General features: G+C 42.3%; 1 protein-coding gene across 1 annotated transcript; it reads right to left on the bottom strand.

Annotated features, from left to right (window-relative positions):
• Nucleotides 1-11,800: 11,800 nt before the first annotated feature.
• On the bottom strand, nucleotides 11,801-22,771 carry LUM (lumican). The gene is made up of 3 exons (XM_054167836.1): nucleotides 22,552-22,771; nucleotides 17,846-18,749; nucleotides 11,801-12,869 (listed from the first exon to the last, which is right to left on the bottom strand). The coding sequence occupies exons 2-3, from the start codon at nucleotides 18,720-18,722 to the stop codon at nucleotides 12,715-12,717; spliced, it is 1,032 nt and encodes a 343-aa protein (XP_054023811.1). The 5' UTR covers nucleotides 18,723-18,749; nucleotides 22,552-22,771; the 3' UTR covers nucleotides 11,801-12,714.
• Nucleotides 22,772-23,319: the final 548 nt, after the last annotated feature.

The raw sequence follows: 23,319 nt of genomic DNA, 5'->3' as shown, positions 1-23,319 counted from the left end.
ATAACAGTAATAACCTAGGGTCACTATATTAATAACTTAGCAACATATTAATAGCTTAGTTACATATTAATAACTTATAATAAATAGTCATAGCTCATATTAATAACCTTAATAACTTCGTTCATTATATTAATAATTTCATGTAATAATATTCATAACTTAAGTTCATTGTGTGAATAACTTAGTTTCATGATATTCATAGCTTAGTGTCATGATATTCATGGCTTAGTTTCATGATATTCATAACTTAAATTCACAGTCCTACTACCTAAAGTTCATGGCATGAACAACTCAGCTGCACAATGTGAACACCTTAAATTAATAAGATGAATAACTCCAACAAAATTAAAACAGAAAGGAATTTACCTTGTTAGTCAGGTTCCTGCAGCTAGCTGCAGTCAGAACTCACTGTAAATTCCCAGCCTTTGGCTGCTCACCCCTGGGTTTGCTTCCTGTCCTCCTAAGAATTCATAGCATAATAAAACTTGAAGCCCATGCTAGCATTCCCAGATGTATTCCCATGCACACCTTGTTAGCTATTGTTTTTAATTTGACATTGCTTCAGAGCCTGGGCTTACCTCAGCTTTCTTGGATCTTCTTCTCTTGCTATTGGTCACTGTTGTTAGACTGTAATAGCTTGAGTCAGGCTACAAGCTGTGTTCTATGAATACAACCTAATATATACGCATCACTGGCTACAGCTTTTAACCCCTCCAATAACTAAGGCACCTCAGCACCTAGAGAGGAAAAGGCAGCGAATCCTGACTTGAATATCAAGCAGCCGCAGAGCTGAAGGCGTGAGATCGTTTTGTACCTTTTAGCAAGGGGTCTAGATGAAACAGGTAAGACAAAAACGTACCTTTGGGCCAGGGGTCTTGCCAGGAGATAATTTACATGCAGAGCTCGTGTGCATCGTTATTCATCCTCATAAATACCCACAAGTGGCCACAGAGTCTTGAAACCAGTGCCATCCGTCTCTACGGAAACATCTGATTGGATTTTTATCAGATGCAGATGCAGCCATGCCATAAAGACATAATTCTTGAGAAGGAGGAGGAGGAGGAGAAGGACAGCAAAAGCATTTGCTAAGAATTTTTGTAATAAAGGGAATTTTCATTTCTTGGAAGATTAAAGCTTATCTTTTCCCTTTTTTGGTTGTTTTTGTTTTGTTTGTTCAGAGAGATATTTGCATATATTTCTGCTAAGTTATCATAGTTTCCAGTGCCTCCTACAGTGAGGTCTGGTTTTAATTATCAAGGCACCAACTAGTTATAGAATCATAGAATCATAGAATTGTTAGGGTTGGAAGGGACCTCAAGGATCAGCCAGTTCCAACCCCCCTGCCATGGCCAGGGACACCTCACACTACAGCAGGTTGCTCACAGCCACATCCAGCCTGGCTGCAAACAACTCCAGGCTTCCACCACCTCCCTGGGCAACCTGTGCCAGTCTCTCACCACCCTCATGGGGAACAACTTCTTCCTCACATCCAATCTCAATCTACTCGCTTCTAGTTTTGCTCCATTCCCCCCAGTCCTATCAATCCCTGGCAGCCTCAAAAGTTCCTCCGCAGCTTTCTTGTAGCCCCCTGCAGATCCTGGAAGGCCACAATTAGGTCTCCTTGGAGCCTTCTCCTCTCCAGACTGAACAGCTGCAACTCCCTCAGACTGTCCTCATAGCAGAGCAGCTCCAGCCCTTTGCTCATCCTTGTGGCCCTTCTCTGGACACCTTCCAGCACCTCCAGATCCTTACTGTAACAGGGGCTCCACAACTGGATGCAGTACCCTAGGTGTGCTCTCACCAGATCAGAGAGGTGGGATCTCACCAGAGCAGAGGAGAGGGGGAGAATCACCTCCCTTGACCTGCTGGCTATGTTGGTTTATCAGTGAGCTCTCCAGCCAGCTTGCTATCCAACGCATAGATGCATATTTCTCACATTAAGTATTTTTTAGGAGCTCTGTTTGAATTTTCAGTCCAAGCTTAAAAAAATAACAATTTCATATCAAGAAAACTAACCACTTTCAAATCCAGAACATGGGTGTAAGTTTTTTAAGGGAAAAGCTAAAAAGAGCACTGAAAACACAACTCTCCTGTTACTTTTCACGAGTTTACCTTAGGTTTAAAATTTGTTTATTTCATTTTAACCTCTCCTACCCAGGCCAGGCTGAAGGAGCTGGGGTTGTTCCACCTGGAGAAGAGAAGGCTCCAGGGAGACCTTAAAGCAGCCTTCCAGTACCTGAAGGAGGCTACAAAAAGGCTGCACAGGGACTGTTTCCAAAGGGCTGCAGTGATAGGATGAGGGCCAGTGGTTTAGAATTAGAGAAGAGTAGATTTAGATTGGATGTGAGGAACAAGTTCTGTGCCATGAAGTTGGTGCAGCGCTGGAAGTGATTGCCAAGGGAGGTAGTTGAGATCCCATTCCTGGAGATATTCCAGGTCAGACTGGACAGGGCTCTGGGCAACCTGATCTACTGGAGGATGTCCCTGCTGACTGCAGGGGGGTTGGACTGGATGAGCTTTGGAGGTCCCTTCCAACCCAGACCATTCTATAATTCTATGATTATTTAAGTTAGTTTTGTCTCATTTATTTGTCCAATAAGACCTCTAAGAAATTATTTCATCATGATTGACACTTTGCTTCCTGAACTAAGAATGTCTGAAGCTTGTAAAGTCTAACAGTCATGTACAGGGAGATGTTAGGCTATGCTTGGACTCAGTGATCTCAAGGTCTTATCCAAACAGGTGATTCTGTGGTGTTATGAATTTATGATTCCATGCAGTAGACAAAAAAGATAAATAATTAAAATGTCAAAGAAAGAAACAATTAAAGAAGGCAGCTTCCACTGACTTGAGAAAAGTTAATGTTGTATATGTCATGTCTTTTTTTCTCCCCCCTAAGGATTTGTTTGTACTACTTATTGGTTTGGGTTGGTTTTTTTTCTGGAGGACAAAAATAGATCTTTGCCACCAGTAGCTTAAATATGTGCTTAAAACCAAACACTGAAGTGTTTCATCCTCCTGGAACTCCAGACCCCAGCTAAAGACAGTTAGGGCTTTCTTATGGGCCAGGTATAAAATGAACTCCTTCATATATGATAAGCTGAAAACCTGAAAAAATGAAATTCATTTACATCAATATCTAAACATAAAGGTTCTAGCAGATGTGTGAATTATAAGCACAAAAAATAGATGTAACATATTAACCTTTGCATCATGAGCCTGACTTTAAATGCCCGAGCCCCAAAACATTTCCTTTGACCTCCCACAGCACAAGTCAATATCATACAGTAATCAAGAGGAGGTTTAACAACTGAAGTCTGCAGAAGACAGAGGAGGAGAGGCCAAAGCACCACTGTATGAAGGTTAAAATAGTTGTGTGGTTGGTTGTGAGATGTGGACATGGCACTTGGGGCCATGGTGCTGTTAGGCTGATGGTTGGACTCAACGATCTTGGAGGGCTTTTCCAACCCAAACAGTTCTATGATTCTATGGTTGATTCTTTGATTCTCTGATGCTTTGGTTCTCTGATATCTGATTCTTTGATCCTTTGATTCTCTGATGCTTTGATTATCTTATTCTCTGATTCTCTGATTCTTTGATCCTTTGATTCTCTGATTCTTTGATTCCCTAATTCTTTGATTCTTTGACTCTTTGGTTCTCTGATTCTTTGGTTCTCTGATTCTTTGGTTCTCTGATTCTTTGGTTCCCTGGTTCTTTGGCTCTTTGATTCTTTGATTTAAGCAGGCTTCACCAAAAGAAGTGCATCTATGATTCTTGCAAAAGCAAAGCCGGCTTGTATTTGTGCAGCAGTCTGTAGAGAGGATGTAGAGTGTGTACAGTGTGAGTAGAGAGGATATAGAGACACTGAGGTCTGGTCACCATTAAAAGAGAAGCCAAGACCTTCACAAACATTATACTAAAGGTTTCAAAATAATGGGTCCAGGTGTTGGACATCTGTTATGACACACCAGATGCTTTATATTCAACAATAATCAAGACTGATTTATCTTATGCCTCGTGGGGGGCTGAAGTTGCCCTTTAACCTGCTGATTGTGTACAGATGTTCACTGTATAGTCAGAGAAGTCACTGGCAGAGGGACTTGCTGCTTACCTTGGGGACAAGCAGTGGGACTGTTTGTGTAGTCAGTCTACTGTCTGTGGATTTGGAGGACAGGCATTTGAACCTTATCAAACATATGCTGCCATCACATTCCAAGGAGCAGTTCTTCACCAGGAGAAGAAAACAGCCAAAACATGTGCTAGGACTTTCTCAGTAACCTGAATTTTCTTTCAAAACCCAGGAATAAAGTGTGTGATGGCTCTGTTCTCACATGCACTCCAAAACTCTGGAAAGATCTCTTCAGGAACAAGTGCTTGCTTGGGTGCCCAAGCAGGCTTTGCAGAGAGGGCTGCTTTCCATGAAACCTTCCAGACTGCCCATGTAGTCTCCAGCATGCATTGGTTTTGTTCAGTCCTCCATCATCCAGAGTCACTATTTAGTCTTTAAAGGGTGCAATATATGCTGATAAAGTTTTACAGACTAATAAAAGGCCACAGCCATGATTTCCAAAAATGACTAATGGCTTGAGAAGCTTTTTGCTTCAAGCATCCAACCTGAGACTTTTCCCAGGGCCTCATTTTCAGTAAGAGATGGCTAAGAATCTTGTGTTTGTGAGGTCACTTTGAACTTCTGAAGCTAAGCAATCAAAGGCAAATTTCTTTGCTGCAAGAGTGGTCAAGCACTGGAACAGGCTGCCCAGGTTGGTGGTGGAGTCCCCATCCCTGGAGGCGTTCAAGAAACCTGTGGCCATGGCACCTGGGGACATGGTTTAGTGGCCATAGTGGTGTTGGGTTGATGGTTGGACTCAATGATCTTAGGAGTCTATTCCAACCAAAACCATCCTGTGACCACTGAAGCAAAAGCTCCTCCTGAGAACATAACCAATCTCCCCAAAACATATCAGCATGCAAGGCATTTGCATGACAGTGAAAGGAAGTGGAATAAATATTGCAGTAAAAAATATGGTGATTTTTTGAGACCTTTTAAAAGATACCATTGAGAGTCTTCCAGTTTGAGGAAGGTCTCTCGGGCTATTGCAGGGTTTTTGCTCCATAGGTCTCCTGGCAGTCCAAGTTAGTAAATAGGAGAATCTGTTTTCCAGAAGGATCAGTGAGGAACACTAAGAACTGCAGAGGATGGTAACATCTCCTTTGAGAGAGTGATGTACATGCTTGAGACTAGAACAGCCAACAAGCTTGAGAGGGACTAGAAGGGATAAAAATATAGACTAGAAAGGCCCACTGGGAGGAGATATGGACAACTGGGAATGCTGTAAGAGCTGTTGTTCTGTTTCAGCATCAAAGCTGCTGACAGTTGGGAAAAAAAGATGCATTGCTTGCTTTCAATAATGGCTGCCATGTGTCTCAGATTTAATACAAAGCAAGATCTGTTAACCATCAAGCATGTGTCTAGTTCATCACCAGCAAACCCAGGAGCATACTGCAAGCAGAGAGAATTCACCAGCCCTGTGGATTGCTCTTTAGCAAAGGCTGCACTACAGTGTGTTGAATGTAGTTACTCCTTCATTAAAGTGCTAGGGGTCTTGCTCCAAAGGACAAGCAGTTTATGAGAAACATGCTCTTAAACTCCATCCCTGATGACTAGAGAAAATGCAATGCCTCAAAACCTGAAATAGAATTATGGAATCATGGAATCATAGCATCAAGGAATCATAGCATCATGGAATCATAGAATCACAGAATCAGAGAATCAATCAGAGAATCATAAATAGTTTGGGTTGGAAGGCACCTCCAAGATCATTCACTTCCAACCCCCTGCCATGGGCAGGGACACCTCCCACCACCCCAAGTTGCTCAAGGCCTCATCCAGCCTGGCCTTGAACACCTCCAGGGAGGGGACATACACAACCTCCCTGAACAACCTGTTCCAATGTACAGAATTTCTTTCTAATCTCCAGTCTGGATCTTCCCTCTTTCAGCTTCAATCCATTCCACCTTGTCCTGTCACTACAAGCCCTTGTAAAAAGTTCCCCCCCACACACCCCTTTATGTACCCTTCACCACACACTCTACTGTTCACTCCCCACAGCCATGCAGACCACTTCGGTGTTTACATTTACTCAGGTTTCAATTTTCCTCCTCCACCTCTGAAGACTTGCATGTAGTGATGATCTTCCCCTCTTTTGCACATTGCTTCTCAAAACAGAGAGTAGGAAGCTGTAAGTTTTGTTCAGAGTCAGATAGACAAACCCTCTAATTCCAAACAGTTCCCTGATTCCTTCAAAAAGGAACCACAAAAGGTCAGCAGGACTAAAGAGTCTAAAATAAAGCAGATGAGTGAACCCTTCAGGCTAGCCCAAAGGGAGAGTACAGAGAGATCAAAGAGGCCAGCACAGATGTTCCAGACCCTGCTTGCATGGACACATTTTACTCAACATCATTCCTGGGGAAAACAAACCCAAGGAAACAGACAAAGAAAGAAAAAAAGCGAACCAAAGAAAGAAACAAAAATGACCAAAGAAACAAACCAAAACCCAACCAACCAAAACCAACCAGAAAACAAACAGCAAACCAAACAAACCCAAGACCAAACAAACCCAACCCACTCCTAAACCCCAAACAATAAACAAACCCAAAAAACCCCAACCCCCAAGAGATTTAGGAGCAGTAACCCTGCACCTCTCCTAGAACCTTAGAATTTCCTTCCTAGAACTCTCAAGGGAGGAGCTGCATCTCTTATTTAGAGGCATTTCTGTGCCTCTGCAGGCAGCTAAAGTATAAGGACTTCATCTGGGCAGCTTTCAGGTTGGATTAGGAGATATCCTTTCAAAGAAAAGAGTTGAGCTGCCTTAATGTGGGAAATGCAAATATCACCTGAGCCCTTGGTTATATAGCGTTTAGGAAGAGGAGAGCCTCTTCTAAAAGCCCAGATATAAAGTTCTGGCAGTTTGCTTTCTGCACATCTTTGCCCTCTTGTGAAAAAAAAAACCACCACAGGGAGACCTGAGTAGCTCAGCTGAAAGAGATCCTTGCACAGCAACATATTTCAGGACAGAGTAACTGGAAAAAGGTTCAGCTTTTATGGGAAATGTGGGGCTTGCCTGAATATGCTTCATTAAGGAACTTTTTGGCTCTCTGTTCCCTTTCCCTCTGTATTCTGAGCTCTTTACCACAGTGACACCACAAAGATTCCACATCCCAGGGCCAAGATCTGGTATTTCTCTTGGCTAGCTCCATTTAGTTTATCTACTATGTAAATGTGGCTGCTAGTCTCTTAGCTTAATTTGGTTTTGTGCTTTCAACACTGAAACAAATCCATTCTACCCAGGGCCCCAATTTTCAAAGTGCTAGGTGTAGAATGAAGGGGAGCTGGTGACAATGACCTTCAGGTGGTCCCTTTCAACACCTTCCATTCTATGATTCTGTGATTCTGTGATTCTGTGATTCTATGATTCTGATTCTATGATTCTCATTCTGTGATTCTATTATTCTATGATTCTATGACTCTGTGATTCTATGACTCCATGATTCTGTGATTCTATGACTCTATGATTCTATGTGATTATAGGATTCTAGGATTCTATGACTATGACTCTATGATTCTATGACTCTATGATTCTATGACTCCATGATTCTATGACTCCATGATTCTGTGATTCTATGACTCTATGATTCTATGTGATTATAGGATTCTAGGATTCTATGACTATGACTCCATGACTCCATGAATCTATAATTCTATGATTCTATGACTCTGATTCTATTATTCTGTGATTCTGTGATTCTGTGATTCTATGACTCTGATTCTATGACTCTATCATTCTATTATTCTGTGATTCTATGAAATGAAATAAATGAAAATATTTTTTGACTTATTAATGGCAAAGCAAAGTAAGAGGATGGAGTCATAGACTCATGGAATGGTTTGTGTTGGAAGGGACTTCCAAAGATACCAGATCAGTGTCACTGACACCTCACAGCCTGTTTTCACTGTCTTTTTGCCCTCTTGAAATATTTAATCCATGATGGTTTCATCTCAAAACTTGCAGATTTAGAGAATGGGCACTGGGTGACTAATCCATGGTTTAATTTACCATGACCCTTACAGTAAAGAAATTCTTCATGTTGAGGTGGAACTTCCTGGGCTCTAGTTTCCATCCATTGCCCCTTGTCCTGTCACAGGGCACAAGTGAGCAGAGGCTCTCTCTGTCCCTCCCTTCCTGACCCCCAGCCTTCACATATTTATAGACATTGATCAGATCCCCTCTCAGTCTTTTCCTCTCCAGACCAAACAGCCCCAGGTCTCTCAGCCTTTCCCCATAACTGTAGATGCTCTGAGCACTGACCTCTGGGTTTCAAACTCACTTTGAAATAGTTACTCAAAAGCTTCCTCTTCCATTCTGCATCTCCAAAGTGAGCACTCTGACTGAATTCCTGCTGCTTTTTAGCAACAGCACATTTGACATTCCCATAGCAGGATGATGAATCCTAAGAAGCTTCAGACTTCTAGAACAATCTGTCCTCTCAAATACACAACAGGAGTTTCACAAAACTTCGTAACAAGAATTAATTTAGTCCCTTTGTGTAAGAAAGCTCTGCTGCAGGGATCATGCCAGATGAGAAACTCAAGGTGTAGGTGCTTTTACAGCATTCCAAGAAGAAAAGCCAAATGGCAAATTCTTCTTAATTGTAGTATTTGGGAGGGGGAGGTCTAATTTTTAATGCAGATATTCCTGGGAAAAAAACCCTGGAATCAAACACACAGAACTATGTGATTTTCTTTGGGGTTTTTCTTCCCTTTAACTGTCATGTTGGTTATAATTTCCCAGAGCTGGCATTTCCCAAAGCCCTCGAGTTTTCTTCCAGCTAGAATCTCACACACAATGAATACTGCAGTCACTAATTATCCTTTCAGATGGAACATGTTAAAAGTAAGCTTTTATACAATAAAGCCCTTGAAGCTCAGCACTTTGGGTCCAGCTGACAGCACCTTTTTGTTTCAGGAAGGCTCCAGGGAGAATTCCCACATCCATGCCTATCCAAGCAGGGTGCAGCACTCCAGAGGCCTTAGTCATGGTTGTGCTCCAGCATTGCCTGCCCTTCACAGGCTCACAGAACAGGAGGGGTTGGAAGTGACCTCTGAAGATCATTGAGTCCAACCCTGCTGCCGGAGTAGGATCACCTAAAGCAGATCACACATCCAGATGAGCCTTGAAAGTCTCCACAACCTCTCTGGGCAGCCTGCTCCAGTGCTCTGTCATCCTCAAAGTAAAGAAGTTCCTTCTCATGTTTAGATGGAACTTCTTGTGTTCAAATTTATTCCATTTACCTCTTCTCCTGCCCCTGGGAACTGCTGAGAAGAGCCTTGTCTTAGATGATTCCCCACTCCTCACAATAGTTGCTGTGAACCTGCCCAGAGAGGGTGGTGGGATGCTTCCTGCCATTCCAGCACGTGGGAACAGGGATACAGTTTCCTGTTTCTCCTACAACATCACCTCTAGCTCAGAAGCTGTTGAGTGTGGTGTGTTAAAAGGTGCTTCAGCCTCTTCTTTTAAGGCTACTTTGTTTTGCATAAAGAAGGTGTCATTCACCCAGGAACTCGAAGCTGACATTCTTCCAGTCAAGATGAGTGTCCTGAAGTACAGAGTTATCAGAATCATAGAATTCCTTTAGTTGGAAAAGACCTCTAAGACCATCCAGTTCAACTGTCAACCCAACACCACCATGGCCATCAAACCCTGTCCCCATGTGCCACGGCCACAGCTTTCTTGAACACCGCCAAGGATGGGGACTCCACCACCTCCCTGGGCAGCCTGTGCCAATCCCTGACCACTCTTGCAGCAAAGAAATTGTTCCTCATCTCCAACTTAATCCTTCTCTGGCACAATTTCAGGCCATTTCCTCCCCTTAGATTTATAGAATCATAGAATCAACCAGGTTGGAAAAGACCTCCGAGATCATCAAGTCCAGCCTATTACCTAATACCTAACACCTCCTGACAACCAAACCATGGCTCCAAGTGCCACATCCAGGCCTTTTGGAACACCTCCAGGGATGGGGACTCCACCACCTCCCTGGGCAGCACATTCCAATGGCCAATTACCCTTTTCTGATTCTTTCATCTGATGCTAGGGAGAAGAGACCAACCCCACCACACTGCAACCTCCTTTCAGGCAGTTATAGAGAGCAATGAGGTCTTCCCTCATCTTGTCCTTCTTTTCTTTCTCTGTTGAACTGCTCACACTAAGTGGAAATTGTTTAAGGTAGATGTATCCATGGAAATTGCATAGCCTCCTGATTTCATCATTTTCTTACAGGCTGAGAGTCTTTTACCCAACATCTGTATCTGCAAAACAGTTCAGCACCGAAATGTCTGCCATGCACTTCCATGTGGTAGGAGTCCATGGGTTGCTCTCCCATATTCATGTAGAAACCTAAGCTTGTTAGCCAGTCCCACATGGAAGAGTTAAACAGGATGGATCTCGCTGTCAGCACTCAGCAGCTCACAAGTGTCAGAAGCAGATTTGCACCAGACAGTTGTAGACTTCTAGGCACTGAGGGAAAGTTTCCATCGTTTTTACCTATGGAATCTCTGTTCAAATGTTAGCTGAGCCATGGTTTTGTGAGTGTCATGGGAGTCTGAAGTACGGACTGGAACCTGAAACACTGAAGTTTCCACGGGAATTCAGTGCAAGACTCTTCAGCTGCAAAGCTGCTTATTAAGAGATTTATTGTCCCCCATTGGTTACTGGCATTCTTAGAACAACAGATTCACAGAAAGTATAAATAAACTTGGAGGAGCATCTGAGGGTCACTTAGTTCAACCTCCTTATAAAAAGAAGGCTAAATTCAAAGCCAGGTCAGTTGCACAGTGCACTGTCCATGAAGCATGATGGTTCCACAGCCTCCGTGGGCAATCTGTGCCGGTACTTCACATGCCACCTCTTCTCATTCTGTCATCTGTTGCTAGGGAGAAGAGACCAAGCCCCATCACACTGCAGCCTCCTTCCAGGGAGCTGTAGAGAGCAATGAAGTCTCCCTCAGCCTCCTCTTCTCCAGGCTGAACAAACCCAGCTCCCTCAGCTCCTCCTCCCCAGCCCTGTTCTCCAGACCCTTCTCCAGCTTTATTGCCCTTCCCTGGACCTGCTCCAGTCCCTCAACATCCTTGTTGGACTGAGAGGCCCAAAACTGAAGCCAGAATTTGAGGTGCAGCCTCACCAGTGCCCAGCACAGGGGCTCAATCACTTCCCTGCTCCTGCTGGCCACACTATTGCTGATCCAGGCCAGGATGCTGTTGGCCTTCTTGGCCACCCGAGCACGCTGCTGGCTCATCTTCAGACATCTGTCTATAACTTTGCTTTTTAATCTCCCATTTTCTGCTCTGTTCAGCCTGTGCTTGCTGCAGCTGAATGCCTAACAATTCAGAGTGCCTTTCTTAATGATGTGTTGCCTTCTTGTTCCCAGTTTTCTAAACAATCTGATTTGTGCTCAGCAACTCTTTATTTCTTGCCTTCCAGTAAAACTGAAGCTTTGTGAGTAGCCCTTGCCAAGTCCCTTGCACCAGGACAGCTGTAATCAACCACTGCTGACTCCTTGCTTGATCCATTTGGCTATGCATGTCTCTATAAAGCAACAAAGGGCATGGAGGAAGATTGCTGCTTGCAATGTATGCCCAGAAATTCATGTGAATCACTGCCTGTTCCTTCTAGAGAACTTCTCTAATTGAATCTAATCAGTGGCCAGCACATGATGGTTACAAAGATGTTGAAACTTGAAAGTAGACAAAACAGTTTATTTAACCTTACAGTAAACTTTAATCAGAACAGAACAGCTCAGATTATCTTGCCTTAACCTGAAATATTTGGGGTGGGTTTGTTTTTCAGTTTATAAAAGACTGAAACATAGTTGACAACAATATGGACACACACACACACACACAAAAGGACTACTTGCTATGCTTTATTTTTCTACAATCTGGTTAAAAGTAGCATGCAAAGTAATTGAGTGAAAAATACTTCCATATATGACTTACTTTGAACTAACAGTTCTACCAGAAATGGATAAAAACCTTAGCAGGAATCTTTAACTGAAAGCAGGACAAAAAGAACCTGAACAAAACGTTGCTTTCCCTCTTACCTTCCACACATTCCATTAATTTACTAACCTCAGGGGCTCTGAAAAGATATTTTCATGCATTTCAAATTGTTCTTAATCTTGATAAAGCATAATTATTTTTCCTTTTAATAATAATAATGATATGAAAAAGGTGTGAATAATTAAGAAAGCTGGAAGGATTGGAAAGGATTCTTCTATTTACACAGGCCAGCACTGTGCTGAAACCCAGCTGACTTCCACCTAAGCCTGGCACCAGCTGGCAGGTCTTGCATCCATGGGCACAGATTATCTGTGAAGCTGAATGCTTTGCCTAGCCAGATGCAGGCATACTCTTTTTTTTTTGCTCCACATTTTGGTCCTCCTTGTGCTTTCTAGGTACAACAGGTAGTAAAAACACACACACAGGGTTTCCTGAAGGCTGCCAAGCGTGTGCTAGACATTAACCGAGAGGATGGATAATATACAAACTGACTCTTCTTTGTTTGCTTGCTTTAAGGCATATCCTAATTTTAAAGAGCTACCACGATGTCATTCCTCTAGCTACTGCCCCCAGAAGGCAGCTGGATGCTCCCAGTTGTCTCACTCCAGGGAAATCTCAGCAGCCACCCGAAGGCAGTTGTACATCTCCTGGGGCAGGTCAGCTCGAGTGAGGTTGTTTCCGTCCAGGCGCAGGTGTGTGATCTTGGAGTAGGTCGTTGGCCCAACAACCTTGCAGAAGCTGCTCAGGGGGAACTCTGCAACAAAGGAAACGTGGAGAAAAGGAAAATTCTTAGGAAATACTAGGGGGAAACAAATTATTAACTGAAAGAGTGGTGTGTTGCCCAGGGGGGTGGTGGAGTCGCCATCCCTGGAGGTGCTCAGGAAAGGTATGGCCATGGCACCTGGGCACATGGGTTGATGGCCATGGTGGTGTTGGGTTGATGGTTGGACTCAGTGATCTTGGAGGGCTTTTCCAACTGAAATAATTCAATGGTTCTATGATAATTTCCAATAAATGAAGGCAGTGATCCAGAAATTAAATGACATTTTAACTACCAGTCAGAGGTCATGCAGGGACCCTTCAAACCACTGATGATTATTGACCTTTTCTGCAGGGCTGTTGAGTCCTCTGAGAAAATGTGATGACCTACATCAGGATGTAGTACTAAAGGACGTTGAGGAAATAACTTCTGTATCTGCACTTTTATAGAATAGAATAAAATAGAGTAGAATAGAATAGAATAGAATAGAATAGAATAGAATAGAATAGAATAGAATAGAATAGAATAGAATAGAATTAACCAGGTTGGAAAAGACCTTCAAGATCATCCAGTCCAACCCATCACCCAACACCATCTAATCAACTAAACCATGGCACCAAGTGCCTCATCCAGGCTCTTCCTAAACACCTCCAGTGATGGTGACTCCACCACCTCCCTGGGCAGCACATCCCAATGGCCAATCTCTATTCCTGGGAAGAATTTCTTCCTAACATCCAGCCTAAACCTCCCCTGGCACAGCTTGAGACGGTGTCCTCTTTTTCTACCAATGCATTATTTTAGGGAGGGACTGAAGAAATGTATTTCAAATGTTAGATCTTGAATACCAATTTGATGACACCAATTCAGTTTCCTAGATTTTGTACATCCTACAGCCCTCTTTGGGAAGAAGGAGAGAGAAGATGCATCCCTCATGGTGCATTTATTGGGCAGTCCATATTTCAGTTTAATATCACTTTAAGAATGCAAACATGTTCTGATAATCATAGAATCATTGAATCAATAAGGCTGGAAAAGACCTGAGAGATTTTCAAGTCCAACCTGTCACCCAAGACCTCATGACTACTAAAATCTCCCTATTCAGAATGCTCCAGCTGAAGTGAACTGATGATTCCTGCAAGTTGGAGAAGAGAAGACTCCAGGGGACCTTACAGATGCTTTCCAATGCCTGGAGGGATCCTACAAGAAGGTTGGAAAGGGACTTTTTATAACAGTGTCTAGACACAAGCAAGGAGAATGGCTTGAAGCTGAGGCACAGCAGGGCTAGGCTGGAGCTGAGGAAGAAGTTCTTCAGTAGAAGGCTGCTGAGCCTCTGGCACAGGCTGCCCAGGGAGGCTGTGGCTCTCTCCTGCCTGGAGCTTTCAAGGCCAGGCTGGATGAGACCCTGAGCAGCGGAGTCTAGCTGAGAGGTGTCCCTGCCCGTGGTGGGGGAGGTTGGAGGAGGTGAGCTCTGAGGTCCCTTCCAACCTGAGCCATTCTGTGATTAGGTATCTGTAGAATTTTGCTGCATGAAAACAGAACTTCCTGACATTTAAAACTCATCTACTTGGCCTACAGACTACACCATTTACTCTTTAGGCTCAGTTTTCTACAGAGAGCTCAGGTGTAATTGGTAACAATTAAAATGAACGTTAATTCTGCTCTTTGGATTTGTTTACACCCCACTTTTCTTGTTATTGAAGAACATGGTGAATGGAATCTAAATCTTTCTAATTTTACTGCTTTGGTTTCCTGGGGTTTGTTTTTCTTTGGTTGCTTGAGTTTTTGGTTTGGTTTGGTGTTGTTCATTGGTGGTGGTGGTTTGGGTTTGGTTCTGATTTGTTTTGCTTTGCTTTGCTTTGCTTTTCCATATGGTTTATTTTGAGCATAAATACTACTACAGGGTTGCAAAACAAAGTATGCTCATGCAAGTTGAAGAGATGCTTAACTACTCAAAAGGATGCAGACTTCATGCATGTAAACTATGACATTTATCTGTGTTGCCCAACTGCTCCTCTGTGCTCACTGTTTGTGAGACTGAAACCACTTTGGAAGTGGAGGCAAATCTGGTCCTCAGAGAAGGCAAGGGAATCTGTCATGGACTTCAGGACTCTGCCATGGACTTCAGTGGGTTCTGGCTCCAAGCATTTGGCTCGCATTGTTTGTATTTAGGTATCAATTTTTTATACAGTTCATATCACTGTCAGGTTTCAGAAGCATACTAAAAAGAATTGTTTTCCACTTGTAGTTTCCACCTGCAAAAAAATAAGATAATTTGGGCTTAAGAAAAGAAGGCTTAGAGGAGACCTTGTTGCCATGGACCAGGACATGAAGGGTGGCTACCAGGAGATTGGGGACTCCCTTTTTATAAGGAGTCACATGGGAAAATCAAGAGGTGATGGGGGACAAGTTACTGCTGGGGAGATTCCCATGGGACTCCAAAAGAAAGTTTTTCACCATGAGAATCATCTCCCAAGGGGAGAGGTGCTCAAGGCCAGGTTGGATGAGGCCTTGAACAACCTGGGCTGGTGGTAGGTGTCCTTGCCCATAGTGAGGGGGTTGGAACTGGATAATCTCTAAGGTCCCTTCCAACTTTAAGGCATTCTGTGAAGAAACAGATCTCAGTATAAGTGAAAACTTCAAGCTATGCAAGCAGAAAGATTATGCCCTTTGTGCACTTTTAGGACTAATTATCATCAACTCTAATAACAGAAGTCTCTCACTGAATATTTGTTCCCTGGGCCAAAGGAACGGAAGGGAAGCTGGGCTTGTTTGCAGTCATCTTTGCACAAATCCCTTGCAAATGAGGATATTTTAGTTGATAATAATAAATAAAGAAGCCAGTAATTTGAGACTCAAATATTCAAAGGTCAACCAACTCAGTTTTTAGAAAGACTAAGTACTCAGCTGTAGGTCAGGAGTAATGAAGAGTGAGTTGCAAAGGCTTTGATCTGATGCTGTGTTGAATCGAAATGCTTACTGCTAATGAACTTTTGTCCCACAGCAAACACAATATTATGCCTGTGGAGTCAGATAGTCAAGGAAATTCATTACTGAAGTTGGCTGGTTAAATAAAACCCAAAAAATCAGAGCTCTCTTGTACCAGTCCACGGGGTAGCAAAGACTGAGTAGCAGCAGCTGGTGCCCACCAACTCCTTACACCACCACCCCTCTGCTGCTTACCCGGACTCTGGAAATCACAGAACCAGAGAATGGTCTGGGTTGGAAGGGACCTCCAAAGGTCATCCAGTCCAACCTCCTCTGCAGTAAGCAGGGACATCCTCAACTAGATCAGGCTGCCCAGAAATACATCTTTCACTGCAAAATTCAGTTGGTGTCACAGGGCTTGATTCAGAAGTCCTTGGAAATGTGAATAGAAATCATGCCCAGTAGCCAGGTAGCTTCCAGAAAGCTCAGAGACAGCACTCTAAGCAGGGAAAATTGCCTCTTCATATCTCATGAGAAATGAAACACCATCATTGTTAGACCTTTTAGGGAGAGTATCTCATAAGGGTTCTACAGGTCGCTGTATGTGGTGTCTCAGGTGGGAAGCATCGTTGCTTTCCCTCATCAGTGAAAGGAACTGAGATGTAATGGGATTGCTCCAGTGGGGAAAGCCCTCCAAGATCATTCAGTCCAACCATCAACCAAACACCACCATGGCCCTAAACCGTGGCCCCAAAGTGCCATGGCCACAGATTCCTTGAACACCTCCAGGCATGGGGACTCCACCATGTCTCTGGGCAGCCTGTGCCAATCTCTGACCACTCTTGCAGGGAAAGAAATTTTTCCTGATCTCCAACCTAAACCTAAGGGAGAGAAAAAAAGAAGCTCTTTTGTGGTATCTTTTCCACTGTGCCTTGTGCCACTGTGTCTTCTTCCACTCTCCTCCATTCAGCACTTTCCCTATCAGCCTACCAAAAGGTTGCACATAGTGCAGGCAGATCCTCAGGTGATATCTGTCTGGGTTTCTTGCCTTCCAAGTTGTGAATGTATTCCACACTGATCAAACTTCTCCTTCTCTTTTATCCTCAGTTGTATAAGAGAATTTCATTGACTTCTGTGGAGCTGCTCTACAGGAAAATTTGACCAATACTGCCCACAGCTTGAAAGAAAAAAATTCTCTCCCCCAGGTATATTTGAGTAGCTATCAGCTAAACATCTGTCTTTTAACATTCATGTGGGACAACAGCCAGAGAAACAGGTTGCTCAGGGAGGTCATGGATGCCCTGCTCACTGGAGGTGTTCAAGTCCAGGCTGGATGAGGCCTTGAGCAGCCTGGGCTGGTGGGAGGTGTCCCTGCCCATGGCAGGAGGTTGGAACTGGATGATCCTTGAGCTCCCTTCCAACCTAAGTCATTCTATGAACCAATGGAAGCCTGGAAGTTTTTAAGGTCAGGCTGGATGTGGTTGTGAGCAACCTGATCTGGTGTGAGGGGTCCCTGCCTATGGCAGGGGGGTTGGAACTGGATGATCCTCAAGGTCCCTTCCAACCCCAACAATTCTGTGATTCTGTGTGAGATGTCAGTTTCCTGAAGGTTTAACCACCACAGCACCTTCAGGACTGGTTGATCTACCTCATTCAGATCCTTGCACTGACCCTCAGCATCAAGTCTCAAGCTGCACCAGGGGAGGTTTAGGCTGGATGCTAGGAAGAAGTTCATCCCAGAAAGAGAGATTGGCCATTGGAATGTGCTGCCCAGGGAGGTGGTGGAGTCACCATCACTGGAGGTGTTTAGGGAGAGCCTGGATGAGGCACTTGGTGCCATGGTTTAGTTGATTAGATGGTGTTGGGTGATAGGTTGGACTGGATGATCTCAAAGGCCTTTTCCAACCTGGTTAATTCAATTCAATTCAATTCATTCAATTCAATTCAATTCAATTCAATTCAATTCAATTCAATTCTATTCTATTCTATTCTATTCTATTCTATTCTATCCCATTCATTAACGGAAGCACTCAGAGTGAACTCACTGTTAATTTTGTTGACTTGGAGGTAGAAGTTCTCAAGGTTCTCACTGACAGTTGGGATGCTCTTCAGCTGGTTGAAGGAGAGATCCAACTCAACCAGGGAGGTGATGTTGAAGACATTGCCTGGGATCCCAGAATCAGTTAATTTGTTGTGAGACAAACGCAAATACTGCAGGGCTTTAAAACCTTGGAAGTACTCATCTGGGATGTTGGAGATCTGGTTGTTGTCAAAATACAGCATGAGCAAGGAGTGAGGCAGTCCTGTTGGCAGCTTTGTGAGGCCATTGAAGCTCAAGTCAAGATACAGAAGTGAATTCAGGCCTTTGAAGGCTCCAGCAATCGAATCTGCTTTCAGCTGGTTGTTCTGGAGGTGGATGATAGTCAGATTCACCAACCCCTCGAGGGCACCAGGGTTGACTTTCGTGATCTTGTTGTGACTCAGCTGCAGGTCGTCCAGCGTTTTGGGGAGAGGTCCCACAGCTTCGGTCAGATTGTTGTAGTTAATGTGAAGTTTCTTCAGATTCTTTAGCTTGGTGAAGACTCTTCCCTTAATCTTTGAATTCTCCAGGTGGTTGTGATCCAGGATCAGCCACTGCAGGTCTGTAACGTTGTCAAAGGCGTTCTCCTCGATGCCCTCAATCATATTGTTTCGGAGATAGAGGTATTTTATTCCACTTGGGACGATGGGGATGGTTTTCAGCTTCAGGTTGTCACAATACATGGCAGTAGGGTAGCTGAGAGGACAGTTGCATTCTGGGGCACAGACTGCTGCAGATGGCCCGAAAGGATCATAACCATAATCATCTGCAGGGCCGTAGTCATACTGGCCCAAAATACCACTAATTAGAACCAGAAAGATGGGGAGGGAGCTTAAAGGCATCTTTGCAATGTGTCTTGTCCCTCTGTGCTGAAAGGGAACAAAGAAAGAAATAAACAAAAGTTACCATTTCATTTTCCAATCTCTTTCAGCAACCTTTGAAATTTTCCCACAGAAGGGTCAAAAGGAAAAAGAAAATAATATTAAATTAATAAATTATTTTTAAAAAAAGTAAAACAAAAATGAAATAAAATTAATAAATACAATTTTTTAAAAAAAGTTAAAATTAAATAAAATTAAATGCAATAAAATGAGACAAAATAAAAATAAAGCAATAAAAATAATAAAAATAAAATCGTTAAATGAAAATGAAAAATAACAAAACAAAACAAAATAAATAAAATAAAACAAAATAAAAGAAAACAAAACAAAATAAAATAATATAATTACTAATAAATTCTCTCTTGCTCCCTAGGTAGACATCATGGTGGAAATGTTGAGGCTAGCATCACTGCATTCAATGAGCTTTGATTTTCACCAGCAAAAGACAAGCTCAAAGTGTTGTCAGCTACTGTTCAGAGAGTGAGAGGATTAAGGCAATCCTTCGAACCTTCCATGTGCTCAAGCAGTTGCAGAAGGTATGGGAAGCCTGTAATCAAACCACCAGATGTGGATCTCAGACCTGGGCACTCTTCCAGCAGAGTAAGCCTGCCTTGCTATGGGCATTGTTTAGTGTTACCACAGAGCAGAAAATCTTCCCTAATTCTAAATTTCCTTGCTCTTATTGACTACAAAAGCCACATCAGGGCTAAAAATTCTCAACTAAAGTACCTCTAGGCAGGGCCAATTGATTTCATGCAGCACAACATAAAGATTATGTTTTTAAGCTGTTCTGATGTTCTCTCCAGTCAATCACCCACAATGTCCTTCTGCTAGATGTTAAGTTGCTGTCCCCTGAATGAGGAAGATTGCAATCTCTCTTCCATGGTCCATCACATTTACTTAGAGAATGGAATGGAATGGAATGGAATGGAATGGAATGGAATAGGATAGGATAGGATAGGATAGGATAGGATAGGATAGGATAGGATAGGATAGGATAGGATAGGATAGGATAGGATAGGATAGGATAGGATAGGATAGGATAGGATAGAATTAACCAGGTTGAAAAAGACCTTTGAGATCATCCAGTCCAACCTATCACCCAACACTATCTAACCAACTAAACCATGGCACCAAGCACCCCATCCAGTCTCTTCTTAAACACCTCCAGTGATGGTGACCCCACCACCTCCCTGGGCAGCACATTCCAAAGGCCAATCTCTCTTTCTGGGATGAATTTCTTCCTCACATCCACTCTGAACCTCCCCTGGCACAGCTTGAGACTGTGTCCTCTTATTCTGGTGCTGATCATAGGGTACAGCAAGCCTTGAAATATGAGTTATCAGAGTAATTTCCTTTGTCTGCTCTTCATTACTGCATGAGAAGGTCTAAACTCAACCTTCAGTCCCCTGCTGGTCTGAATAAATCCAGCTCTTCTGAAATCAAAAGCACTGCAGTGACACAATTCAGCTCAGAATCTGATCCTGTTTAGGTGCTAAGCATCAAGAGTGGGGGGACCAACTGCTTCTGCATTCCAAGTACAAGGCAGAGCCTGATGAGCTTCTTGAGGTTATACTTTTTAACCTTACAGTGTCATTTTTACATATCTGCATCAACAGAGAGAGCAACACAAACATCCTATTTAAAAGTCAAATTCTGTTGTTCTTCTAGTTTCAAATTCTATTTGTAAGGCTAAATGTTGTTCTCAGTATCCTTCTAAATTGCTGTCAATATCATAGGACACTTCCTTTAAAGAGTGTGTGATGGGTAACTGCTCTGGAGAGCCCTGGGAGTAATGAAAAAGCTAGACAGCAAACATTTTAAATGACTTTATCAACACATTTGCAGGTGGCAATTCTGTAGTGCAAGAGGCTAAAATAACAGAGTCAGGTACATGAGTAGTGCTGGTAACTTGACTTATTCCTGGATTTCTCATTCATGTACCTGAATATTTCCTCTGCCAGAAGTGTAAAAGATAACTAGATGGCTGCTTGTGAACCATGTTCATCCAAGAGAGAAAAATCAGAAAGCATTCTCTGATGTTTATCTTGTAAGCATGCCTTAACTAATTGCCTCTGTTTGTCCTCATCAGTGATGTTGTCAAACAGTCTGTGAAAACACTTCAGGCAACCTGCCAAAACCTACTAAATGGCAAAGCCATGGTGGTGGAAAAAATGCTTCCTACAGTGGGGTAGAAAAACTATTCAAACTATTTTGGAGTTAGCCTGCACTGCCTTGAGCCTCAGTGCTGGTGTGAAGCCAGATACAGAGAAGCTTCATCATTCAGTCAGCCTTAAACTACATATCCCTTAATCCTGCAGCACAGCATCTTAGCTTGCAAAAGATTGCAGGCTTCAAAGTTTCAGCATATGTTATTTATGTATTTATAGGTGTTTGATGTGTGTATATTCAATATATGATAGATATATTCATATATATTTGACATAGGCATCCAATAGATGCTCTGTATTTGTAAGCATTTGCCATGTTCAATATATGATATATATGTGTATGTATTTGAGGCACAGATTCGATATGTGCTCTGTATTTATATATGTTTGATATGTTCAATATATAAGGCATATTTATATGTATTAGAGAGATAGATTCAATATATGATAGATATATATTTGATATATTCAACATATAAGGCATATTCATAGGCATTTGAGATATAGGTTCAATATATATTTGATGTATTCAATATACAAGACATATTTATATATATTAGAGATATAGATTCAATATATGATAGATGTATATTTGATATATTCAATATATAAGGCATATTTATAGGCATTTGAGATATGGGCTCAATATGTGATAGATGTATATATTTGATATATTCAATATATAAGGCATATTTATATGTATTTGAGATATACATTCAATATATGATAGATGTATTTATGCATATTTGATATATTCAGTACATGTATTTATATATTTGAGATATATATTCAACCTAGGATAGATATATTTATAGCTATTTGAGATTTATAGTCAATATGTGCTATGTATTTATCTATTTGAGATACATAATCAAGCTAGGATAGATATATTTATATCTGTTTGAGACATGTAGTCAAGATGTGCTATATAAATCTATATTTGATCTATGCAGTATATGTTTTCATATCTTTGATGCATATATATTCAATCTATGCTGGATATGTTTAGATGTATTTGATACATGTAGTCAATAGATGATCTATAGATTCTTGCATAGTCTTTATATATTCAATCTGCCATCTGCCTCCATTTATACATATTATACATACACGTGCTTTAAACTGGACTGAAAAATTCATGGTGCCTAGAAATTTTCCTCTCATTTTTCTTTTACTTTGTGACTTAAATATCAGAATTGAGTTTTCATGTATTTTTTTTAAAGGGATTTAGCAATTAGAGACAGTGGAGGTCTTGCTGAGAGATGCTGAATGAGCAAGCAAGCAGTGAGCAGCCACACAAATGCCTTTGTACTCTACATCAGCTCTCTTTCTGAAGTGGAACGAAGCAGGCTGTGAAAAAAAAAAGAGCAAAAGTGCCACAAAATATGGGAAGCTGTTAGAAGGAAACTGGGGGGGGAGGGAGGGAAGAAAAAGACAGGAGAAAAAAAAAAAAAAAAGAAAATGGAAAAAAAACCCCAGCAAACCCACTCAGCAACTGCTGATTTCTGTTCAATTTACCAACTGGCAAACTGCTCCTGAGAAGGTTTTCACGTTCCCATTGCAGCTACAGCTACAGAGCTGAACATTAGAGTTAAAACATGCAGCAGCACTTCACTTACCTTCCTGCCTCGAAGCTGCTTTCCCTTAATTCCCAGAGCAGAGGCAACAGGGGACTGTATCCACCAATATATGCTGTAAACAGTGTCAGGAGGTAAAAATCTGCCAGATCCTCTGTGTTACAGCAGGGGGAAAAAAAAAAAAAGGAAAGAAAAGCCCTAGTCAGGCTGTTGTGTGAAGCTGCTATGTCATCATGGGGATCTTGTGGTGTGGCATGGACAAAAAAATGCAGCTCTAATGAAGTGCAGGTGGATCCCATATTTTGTGTAAGGACAACCCATCTGTTATTCCTGTGGGATGGAGAGAATGATCAGTGCTTCCCAGACTTGAGAAAGTTTACACCAGCAGCCATCAGAGCTTTAGACCAAGGGATGATTTTTGTATGTGTTTGTGTGTTTTAGAGAGAAAAACCTTGTAGGTTGTAAACCAAATTGCAAACAGACTTTTGTTTCCCAACATATTTTATCCTGCTAGACACGAGCTAACAAACAGCACTCCGAACCCAAGGCTGCTCTGCTGCTTCAGCCAAGTGACTCATTCATTTCTCTGCCTTTTTTCCTTTAACTGTCTTATGGCCACAGTCAAACATCCTCCAGGAAAGTTTTATCTTCGGCAGCAGATCCAAGGACGTGGGATTGTCTTTGAATCCCTTTTACACAGCACTAAATACCCAGCTCAAAGTTCCTTCTGCAAGCCTCGGAATTTATTTGGTCTGGAGGTTTTCTTTGGTGATTGAGTGTTTGCTTAATAAAAACCCAGCCCAGGAACTG

Source organism: Dryobates pubescens, chromosome 15 (genome assembly GCF_014839835.1).
Source record: "Dryobates pubescens isolate bDryPub1 chromosome 15, bDryPub1.pri, whole genome shotgun sequence".
Lineage (NCBI taxonomy): Eukaryota > Metazoa > Chordata > Aves > Piciformes > Picidae > Dryobates > Dryobates pubescens.
Note: the sequence above shows the minus strand (reverse complement) of the source record. Positions and strands in the feature narration are given on the sequence as shown.